Raw genomic sequence first — 11318 nt, forward strand, 5'->3', positions numbered from 1 at the left:
TGTGATGTTTTAGGTGGTTATCGAACCTGGCCAAGATATTATGCCCACAAACATTGTTAGAAAGTTTGGTGAAGATTGGATGAAAACTGTTTGACTTAGAGAACGGACATGTATTTGGACGCCGACCTCCCACCCGCCCGCCATGGGTGTTCACATAATACGCGCTCTTTCAGAGACGGGCTTATAAAAAGTCGTCCACCTTTACGCTTACTGGTGATGATTTGAAGTGTGGAAGTAGTTCATGTAATAAATATTTTGCAGTTGAATGAGTGGCTGTTTGATGGACCATTGGCTAGACTCCTATTATAATATACCCCATCCTCAAACTGTGTTTCAGTACAATTGTATCAGAGTAATAACAAAAAGTGCATAATTTATTGACACTATAAAACAGGGCCTGCTGCTTTTCCCTACAGATATGTGTTATTACAATGATGAAAATGATGATAATATGGTGATACGTGCTCAACTTTAACCCTTATAATGCTGGACACGCTTGATTCTGCCTTTGCCACCAGTGTAGATCATGATCAGCTTGCACATCAGTGCAGTCTGATCATGATCTCCACTGTTCGCCATTCAGTCAGTATCTTTTTGGTAAGTACCCCTTTTAACTTAGTTAATGGTACTGTCCAATTTGAAAAATGGACAAGTTCAATATAGAAATTTAGCAGGGTATTGGGTTGAGTTCTCCCTACCTACATACTTACTATAACAATAAGGATGACGTTTATGAAGCTCAGTTGTCTTACATTCATACACAACTCCTCCTATTTCTTTCTTAATCCCTTTATCACTTATCTGATCCTGTACATGTACTACAGACAGTTTCAGTGCTTGACAATTAGTGTCCTCTTCATTTCTTTCATCATCAGAATTTACTGCATTATTATCATCTGAAGTCACTATATTATCATCTGATGTCATTATGTTATTCTCATCTGAATATTCTCCCTCTTTTTCCATTTCCTTATTCTCTAAGTTAAATGAAACTCTTGGATTTCTTTTCTTAGGTTTGTTGCCATTTTCAGTTTTATTCATTTTCATCACTTGTATATTGTTATAATTCTAGTTAAAAGTTTCAAAATAGCACAGAAGGACAAAGCAGTCTCTATACTATTTTTTAAATTCAAAACTAATAAATTCTATTTAAATCTGTCCAAAAGATGTCACAGGTATTGAAAATCTATTGATAACTTAATCACTTCTTTGATTATGTATAATTCAAAATATTCCATTAAAAGACAATTCCACTGTTTATTATTTACTTTAATACTTCAATAGAAAAAAACCCTATCTCAAAAGAATGTCTTTACTTATATATTTAAATACAGGTCATACTTAAGCCTAATGTGACAAAATCTTTTTTTGGATCAATCGTATTTTATAATAGTGAAATATTATACATGATCAACCTAAAATGGCACTGACCTATCTTGGCAGATCTGTCCCAGTTACTAATCTCTCTGATAACTAATAGCTCATTTTCATTGTAAAATTGTTTTAACAATAATATTTTCATCCAGTGTCAATCTAATAATTAGCCTATAGTGTATATATCCATGTGTTAAAAAGTCTGTTTTTATTGATTCAAACTGTATATATATACATTTGTATATTCAATTCATAAATACAAATACTTGCACTTTTGTCTACTAAATTTCTATTATGAATAAGACATTAAGCTCTTTAAGGCTTAAACAATGCAGATTAACACTAAGATATGACTATGTAATTAATGATGCATTCTTCAGTTGTTTTTTAAGAAGTTTTCCAATAACAGTGACTTTTCCTCAATTGTTTTATTAGAGCTATATTGTTTGAAAATAAAAGTCACACCATCAGACTCTTTCTGGTTATAAAACTGCATTTAAAGACCAGTCTCACAATGGACAATCAGATGGATGAACCAGGTCTCCTACAAACTTGGATGCCTGAATTAGTGAAAACTACTGAATTTCTATACTTTTCATGTCAGAGAAATCCAAATACTTCTACCCTTTTTCACTATACTAGTTATTAAACAAGAGCTGTCTGTAAGACAGCACACTCTACTTTTGTCAGTGCTTGACTCTGATTAGAGTTTTACCAATAAAAGGGGCTTAACTCAATCAAATATATAATCAAGAGTTATTTGGATTGTTTCTCCTGGTGTACTCAGCCCTGTTGAGCTGTAGTTCATGAACTGATGAGCATTCATGAACTGTTCATGAACATTTCTGAACCATTCATGAACAATGCGATGAATGTTCCTCAAAAAGTTTGTGAACTGTTCACAAACCAAAAGTTCATGAATTGTTCATGAAACTATTCCTGAAAAAGTTCACCAACTGTCTGTGAACCTAAAGTTCAAGAATTATTCAAGAACTGGTTCTTCAAAAATTTCACCTTTGGTACATGATTTTAAGTTCACGAATTATAAGTTCAGTAATCAAACAAGTGACTTCATTCAGAACTCCAGTGCAGTATTTGATTTTGTTTCAATTATGTTGATGGTTCATGAACCTGAAGTTCATACACTGTTCATGAACTTCAAATTAATAAATTGATCAATCAAGTCTGAAATTCATAAAATTCATAAAACAGGATCCATTTACTTGTAAAAGCTTCTAGTATTTACAGCTGAAGGCTAATACCAGAGTTACTGATAACATACATTACTACATGTATTTTGTATTTTATGTTGTCTGCAATTTGTACAAAATTTTGATTAAACATTGGGGATAGCAAACAGAAGTTTCATCATTATTTGGCAATTTAGAAAATGTCACTGGAAAAGAATAATGGTGTACACTGATACTAGGTTAGTGAATTTATTGATGTCTTTCATTTCATACCAGAAATCCTTGAAATATTCATGAACTTGTTTAAGAATGAATCAAAATTTTTTCATGAATGTCAATATACCTATAGAATTCAAGAAAAATTCTTGAAAAAAAATGATGAAAATTTTATGAGCAGTTTAAGAATATTAAATTCTTAAAACATTCTTGATGTGTTCTTAAGAAAAAGTCATCTAAGATTCAATAAAAGTACTAAAAATTCAAAACCTTTTTCTAGTTCAGTACCAGTTCTTGAACCCAATAAGGAGTTTCTGAACTGTTCACTCATTAAACATAAAACTTAGGCATTCCTTTTACAATAAATGAATAAGTTCATGAACTGTTCATGAGTGTTCATGAACATTAAATTTATGTCACATGATCAGTTTCCATTATTTTGCTGCATGCTGGGAAATTTTTTGCACATGTGATACAGCAATTTTTTAGGAGTTTGTGCAGCAAATGAGAAGGAAATATTTATCATACTACAGTAAGGAATTGTTTAAAAGGAACATGAGTATACTGAATATCAAATAAGTAATTATGGTGTTGTCATAAATTGTTCATTTTAAAAATATAAAATCCTTTTAAAATGTCACATGTTTTCACGACCCTGAAACAAAGCTAGTATCTAGTCTGAATGTAAATCTTGAGATTAAAGTAAATTAGACCGTCTAGCAACTGAATTTTGGATAAAATTTCACTTAGGATTTTGTTGTTTTTTCCGCTTTTTTATATTTTGGAATTTAAAGACCCTTTTCAGTGTCGTATGAGGGCGTAATAATTTTTAAATGCAAAATGGACACAATCGGATGTCCTTGGGATTTAATCACAGGTTTAAACAGTGCAAAGTGTTCTCAAGTCACTGACCTGAGAAAGCCTGCTTTTCTCAGACAGGCTTTATCAGGCAGTTGCTATAGTAACATCACTATTGTAAAAATCACTGTTTCTAATTCAGCTGGGTTCATCAACTTTCCATTTATCTTGTTACTTTCAGTTCATGAACCCCTGGTTCATGAACTATGGTTCATCAACTTGATGAATAGTTGATGCCGCAAAAAGTCCCATTTGTAGTTGATGAACTGTTCATGAATAGTTCACGAATAGTTCACGAATAGTTCAAGAATTATTCATGAACTGTTCATCAAGTTCGCGAATTTCTGGTTCATCAAATTCATGAACCTATCAATTCAGGAACTTTGATGAACACATCCAGTTCATGAATTTGATGAACCAGTCCAGTTCATGAACTTGATGAACCACGCCCAGTTCATGAATTTTTGATGCCGTAAAAAGTCCCATTTGTAGTTCACAAACTTTCATGAACTATTCGTGAACTGTTCATGAACAAAGTTCTGGAATAGTTCAAGGATTATTCATGAACTGTTCATGAATTTCTCATCAGGGAGACTTTGATAGTAAAAACAAATTTAAGTTTCAAGTCAAAAACTTTGATAGTAACAGAGATATTTGACTTTATCAAAATCTTTAACCAAAAAATTCTAAGTTAAAAAGGGGCATAACTCTGTCAAAATTCAAATCAGAGTTATGGGGATTGTTTCTCCTGGTGTAGACTTTGATAGCAAATAACTATTTTAAGTTTCAAGTCAAAAGCTTTGATAGTTTGAATTTATCAAAGACTTTAACTAAAAAATTCTAAGTTAAAAAGGGGCATAACTATGTAAAAATTCAGATCAGAGTTATGGGGACTGTTTCTTCTGATGTAGACTTTGATAGTAAATAACTATTTCAAGTTTCAAGTCAATAGCTTTGATAGTAACAGAGATATTTGACTTTATCAAAAACTTTAACCAACACCAGTGCTGGGCAAGTGCAATATAGCTCTTCTTTTTCTTCGAAAAGCCAAGCTAAAAATTTACTCATAAAATGCAAATTTTGAAAAACAGCTATCCTGTGCAGAGCATAATATGCCCAAAGCAATGTGGGGTTCTTTGACCCAGTGACTTCAAAGATATTAGGGGTCATTTGCTGTCATGTACAATTTGCCTGCTAAGTCTGGTGATAGTAGGTAAAGGCATTCTTAAGATATTAAGCCTTGACTATTGACCACCAACTGACCTGAAAACCAACAGGTCATCTACTGTACATCATTCCTGCAAAGTTATTGTATTGTAGGTCAATGGGTTTTTAAGATCATGAGCAGAAACAGTTTCTTTTCTAAGAGTCAGTGACCTTGACCTACTGACCTCAAAATCAAATGGGGTCATCCACTGCCCATGGACATGGGCCTGACGAGTAAGAGGATTTTAGGTCAATGGGTTCTCAAAACTTGTACAGAAAACCTTTTTGTACTGACAGCCATGAGACCATGACCTTTGACCCACAGATTTCAAAATTATAAGTCATCCACTCCCCATGAACAATGTGCTGCCAAGTTTTAGGATCATAAGTCAAGGTATTTTCAAGATATTGAGTGAAGACAGTTCTTGTACTAACTGTAACCTTGACTTCTGACCCACTGACCTCATAATCAATAATGGGAATAAACTGCCAATGTGCAATGCACCCATGGCATGACATTGTGCAATACACATGTTTGATGATCTTTAATCAAAGCATTCTAAAGTCATTGAGTGGAAAGGAAGGCAACCTGCACAATCAAATAATACAAGCAGGTCCCTTCAGGTTTGTTAAAATATTGTTTATCTTGCCATTTTAAGTCTACAAACTACAATAACATAACATCCATATTTCTTTGCACAGAACAGAATATTATTCCAAACTTTTGCAATAAACATTCCTGAGACCCACAGTGTAAATAGCTCTCCACTTCTCCTATGACTCAGCAGTCAGTATCAAAAAATCATTTTCATATTTTGACTACATCATAGGTAAATATAGGAAGTATTTTTTTGCAGACAAGAAACTTCTCAGTCTTATCTGCCAAATCAGTATTGATCACATGTTCTATAACCTTAACTTACCCTAAAAATCACCACCATTGATTGTTATTACTTATATGTCACAATTATCTATTTCTTGTTCAGATTGTTTATAAGGCATAAAAAAATTGTTTGTTTGCGGTAACATCAATGATAAAAAATTAGTAGGTTGGTCGATAATTTTTTTTTGGGGAGGGGGGGAATATTTTTTTATTATGTGGGACTTTTTGGAAATTATTTTTGTGTCAAAAAATGAATACAAATAAGGGGGTTATGCCTTTACAGCATCAATAAGTTGATTTCTAACATCACTGACCATGTTTAAAGCATAAAAAGTGCAGTTTTGCAACTTTTTGTTAAAAAGTTAAAAAATATTATTCAAGGCCATACAAATATTTTGGGTCGGACCAAAAATTAGGCTAGGTCGGGATACCGGAAACAAACATTTTTTATGCCTAAAGTATTCATTTTCTCTCTCAGTTTCTGTAGTCTTTCACCCAACATAGAATATCTTCTTCTTGTTTTAACATATTATTATGGGATATACTACAGTATTATATAACAAAACACTTCAGGCCAGATAAGCAATGCTGTTTGCTAACCTAAAATTATAATCATTAAAATACTAAGGGAACTTCAGCCTATGTTGGAAAATCAAAACAATACATATCATACCAATCTGTTTTGATATATTTTTATGATTTTTCTGGCATCATGTATAAAACTAATTAACTATATTACTCTAATATGAATGGTTGTCTGAAGGGTGAGATCAAAGTACTAACTGATCACTGAACAGATTAAGAGAAAGTTACATCAAAGTCAGTTTAGTCTATTGGACTATTGTAATGTTTAAGTGTATGGTATAGCAAAAAGTAACATATTTTCAAAATATTGGGCAAAATTTGTTAAACCATAGAAAATTTGACAGTTCAAGGTAGAAACCCCAGCTAAATTTTCAAATTAAGTTTTTAACGTTTATTTTACATTAATTTGGAAGAGTCTGTTAAAAAAGACAAAGAACAGTTTAAATTAAGAAGATATGTCTCAACTGGGACAAAAATTATGGCAAATTTGCGACCTGCAATGATAATACTAATTACAGTCAGAATCAAATTTAAATTGCTCTCTTTCAAGATGCAGCTGATATATTTAATCATAAATGGACTATTGCTTGCTACTGATAACATAAAAAATCTTAGTTTTGTTGTACAGAAGCAACCGAATATGTAGGACTATATTGCGTAAATAACTTGACACCTTAGACGTCAATGAAATCCTACAAGTACTCTACTTGAATAGCATTTAAGCTTTTTTTGATCAACACATGAAAGTACCGGTAGACCCAATAATTTTGGACGAAATCCACCAATGGACAGAGGATTACGATAACTGTCTACAGTCTCTCTGAGAGATAAGTGTTGAAAACAAGTTGTGCTTGTAAACATATGCCCCTAATGACTGCCTGCCTGCCTGAGGAAAATAGGTATGTAATTTTACATGGTGTAACTTTGGCTAAATAACCTCACAACTTACAGTGAGCATCTACTGAGTAACTGACTACTGGCAACCATCCTAGGAAGATAGTCAGCGCAAGTATTCTTTGATTATTAAGCAGAAACCATGTTCAGTCTAGAAAACACAGAAACCTTAACCTTTGACCAAACCCCAAAAATATATTGACCACTGGCTGTCACCCTATGAAGTCTGATAACTGTAGGCCGAAGTCTTTTTTAGTTATTGTGCAGAAAATGTTCTCGATCTTCAGGTCCATTGACCTACCAACCACCAAAAAGATAAGGGTCATCTACCAGTGATTTTTTTGGCCATTTTTGGGGCCGAATTTCGGCCCCATTCCCCTGTCCAAAAAAGTTATTGTTTTTCCCTAGTATTTCTGAAAAAAAAATCCTCCAAAAAAAATTTTTTTCTTTCTTTTTTTTTACATATCCCAACCTACAAAACCCTTTCTAGATGTACATGATAAAACATGAGACAATGTGCTTTTAAATCATTTTTTTCATTTTTGTAACATATTTATGAAAAACATTGCTTTTATCATGATGCAATTTCCCCCTATTTTAGTGGTTACTGTGCAATTTTCCTCTCCTTACGGGCCCTGCCACCAATCCCAAAACTTAAAAAAAAAACATGGCTCATTTTGACGACACAGGCAACTCTATTTGGGAGAACGTTCTGTACAACATAAGGCCCTAAACCCATTCTTTAATTACTGAGAGAAAACTGTTTCAGTGTCAAGATCAAAGTGATCCTGACCTTTGACCTGTCAACTCCTAAAACAATAGGGGGCATCTATCTTATTATCCTATGAAGTTTGATAATTGCAGACCATAATGTTCTTAAGGAATGGAGCAGAAACTCTTTCCAATCTCTAAGTCCCTGTGACCATGACCTTTGACCTATTGACCACAAAACAACAGAGACCATCTACTTACCACAGGCAAGAAGTTTGACTAATGTTAGACCAGCATTTTCAGTTTCTCTAATATCTGATCAAGGTTGGGCAGTAAAGTCCACCCCCGGGATTTACCGCTTGTATTTACCGGACCGGAAAATATTATTCAAGTGGCATTATCTAGTCCAACTATGTATAAATTTATCATAAAGAAGATGTATACTAGCATAAAGTAGAACCAACCAGAAATTTGTTGAAATTAAGTGGTCTGGAAAATAGTAATCTGAAGTAATCTTTCATGTCCTAAATAAACTACTAAATTGGAAAAAGAAAGAAGAAATGTAATAACAAATAACCTGTTCGTGATGGGTCGAGTATATTCATGTACGAAATGCCAAAAAGTTGCAACTTGTTCAGCAAATATTTGATCAGAAGCAATAAAAATGTAAGACTCACGTTTATCTTCCATTGTCTGGCTTCTTCGCCATCCTTGTCTCCTTTGTGAAGTCATATTTTCAGATTCCGAAAACTTTATCATATTAACAAACTTGGCGATAAAATTTCTTAATTAATTCCCGTCCCATCCCATTTGTAAACAAAATTGGCTACTGTCACGTGACACAACGTTCTGCTTGACTGCGTCGCTAGTGATGACTACAGGGTGTTCCCAAAATTATTTATCCTTCAGTATAATTTAATATTTACACGGAATAATAAATGTTGGTAGCAGCATGTATTTTAAAGCAAAGGCGTGTCGATAAAAACAGGAATGGAAGAAGAGGTTAAGGTATGGCATTTTAATGATGCTAACAGCAATATGGAATTGCTCAAGACGTCAATCGGGTTGGGTTCATATGTATACGCGTAATTTATAAAACTTTAAAACGAGCACATTCATAAGACACTTAAATAGTTTTGATCTAATTTGTGTGTACACATAGCGGTTAACGCTATATATCTCATAAAGTATCTATATGGAGGAAATTTTATTCCCAGAAATAGGATTCGAACCCCGCCAGTATCTCTAAATGAATTGTCATGAACATTACGACCAGATGTTTGTTGGCTGGGATACACAAGTTTCCAAAGTTCCACCGAAATAGGAAAACTATCATGTTCGATCCGTATATCAAGCACACTATCCTTAAACGACGGATGAAGTTAGCGATGGAATGTTAGCCTATTCCAAAAAACCTGATCACAGTATTCAACCGTTTCTATTTTCATCAAGAATAATTGCATGAAAGAGGGAAGTTTTAATATTTGTTTGCTATATAAAGTATGCTATTTCTCCTCTTTGTTTTTTTTTTTTGTTTTGTTTTGTTTTGTTTTTAATCCGAAAGTATGTTAAGATAACACGTTTGACTGTCTATCCAGAGGTCCGGGGTTCGAATCCCGGTCCAGGCACTGGAAATTTCTTAGACGCTCTTGAGTATCTCCCACCTAACTAAGAGGCCTGTACTGGTTCTTCCTAGGAAAGACGGCTTCGCGTGTATAGGTGCTATACACCGGGCACGTTAAAGAACCAGACTATCTATTCGCAAAGAGCCAGACAGGCCTGTATCTAAAAGGGATTTCTCTCTATCTATTCTGGGGGCTTTAACTCACTCTGTCCCTCTGGTCAGATCGCACTGTGTCTGTACTAGTAGAGGACGAATTTCGCGCCATGTGTGGCTGCGTTTGCGCTATGTAAAGTGCCTTTGAACGTGTTAATCATGAAAAGGGCACTATATAAATCTTGTATAATAATAATAATAAGATATAGTCAAGGATACAAAATAAGTTAATTAGAGACAACTGTCTGAACCATGACCAGCAGTGAAAAATGATGAAATTCGGACAATGTTGCCTAGCCCTTATCTCGTGCGCACGACATCTTATCTATATATATATATTAGGGTCCTTTGTGTGTATTTAAGTCATCAATAAAACATAGTATTACGAACGATTCTAACACGATTCGATTCATTTTCCTATAAATTCTAACACGATCCGATTCATTTTCTAATTAAACAAAGAAGGCAGAAAACAGAGAATTATTATACAACAAATCACTGTTCTGACGTCACAATTATTACATCATGGCGTCAAACGGCATAGCGGGCCGGTAATCTCGCATCTGAACCCAACAAGATTAAACGACAAATCACTGGATGAGAATATTATTTCTAACAGAGGGAAACAGTGAATATTTAACATCGATGTTACGTACAATTATTACGTCACAGGCGCTGAAAAAACCTATTGAAGGGCAATATAATGATGCCGTCAAGATGTACTTAAAACTACGGTAAATCGAAATAATATATCTCATTTAGTGATTTGCTCTTGAATAAAATCATTGTTTGTCGTCCAGATGCGTATTATTATATCACTCGGGCTGCGCCCTCGTGATATAATTCCTTCGCATCTGAACTCCAAACAATGATTTATTCAACGACAAATCACTGGATGAGATATAATTATTATTTCTTAAACAAAGAAGGCTGAAAACAGTGAATTATTACTCAACAATTCACTGTTCTGACGTCACAATTATTACGTCACAGTGGCGCGCTGGAAAAGAAACCGATTGAAAACGGGCAAATATTTAATGAATGCCGTCAAGGATGTACTTAAAAGTCCTTGGTAACGTGTTAGAATCGAAATAATATATCTCATTTAGTGATTTGCTCTTGAATAAAATCATTGTTTGTCGTCCAGATGCGTATTATTATATCACTCGGGCTGCGCCCTCGTGATATAATTCCTTCGCATCTTAACTCCAAACAATGATTTATTCAGAGACAAATCACTAAATGAGCTATATTATTTCTTAAGTAGATAATTAGGGCCCCGCCTATTCAGATGTTATTTAAACTTCCCACAAGTATAAATTTATCACATCATTTGGGAACTTCAAAATTAATGACGCTTAAGCAAAGCAACAAATTTGTATCAATTCGCACATTGTCGGAAAAGTTATAAAATTGTATGCATGAATTAAAGGGGAACGAGGAAATTCTTTGATATATGGGCAAAGCCTACATACTAAATCTTTATTTTGTCAAGGACTTAAATTTATTCCTTTGCGTCATCACTAATTTTTTGCTGCCATTTTATCTATAAGATAATTTAATCTAAAAAAAAATGCATGTCCTAAACATATTTTTTTTTTATTTTACCCATTCTTCTTCACGG

At 33.8% G+C, this 11318-nt stretch overlaps 1 protein-coding gene across 3 annotated transcripts in view; it reads right to left on the reverse strand.

The window, feature by feature from the left end:
- LOC123537582 (1-phosphatidylinositol 4,5-bisphosphate phosphodiesterase eta-2-like) overlaps positions 1-11318 on the reverse strand; it is an 80461-nt gene that overhangs the window by 56015 nt on the left and 13128 nt on the right. Inside the window, exon 1 of one of the 3 annotated variants that reach the window (XM_053528022.1) lies at positions 8595-8747. The exons of 1 other annotated variant lie outside the window; for it this stretch is intronic. In XM_053528022.1, coding sequence (XP_053383997.1) covers positions 8595-8676 — 82 coding nt within the window. In that variant the 5' untranslated portion in view covers positions 8677-8747. Of the gene's footprint in view, positions 1-710; positions 1151-8594; positions 8748-11318 lie in introns of those variants that run through there. One more of the 3 variants, XM_053528021.1, reaches the window with a different exon arrangement.

Source organism: Mercenaria mercenaria, chromosome 17 (assembly GCF_021730395.1).
Source record: "Mercenaria mercenaria strain notata chromosome 17, MADL_Memer_1, whole genome shotgun sequence".
In the NCBI taxonomy this organism is placed as follows: Eukaryota; Metazoa; Mollusca; class Bivalvia; order Venerida; family Veneridae; genus Mercenaria; species Mercenaria mercenaria.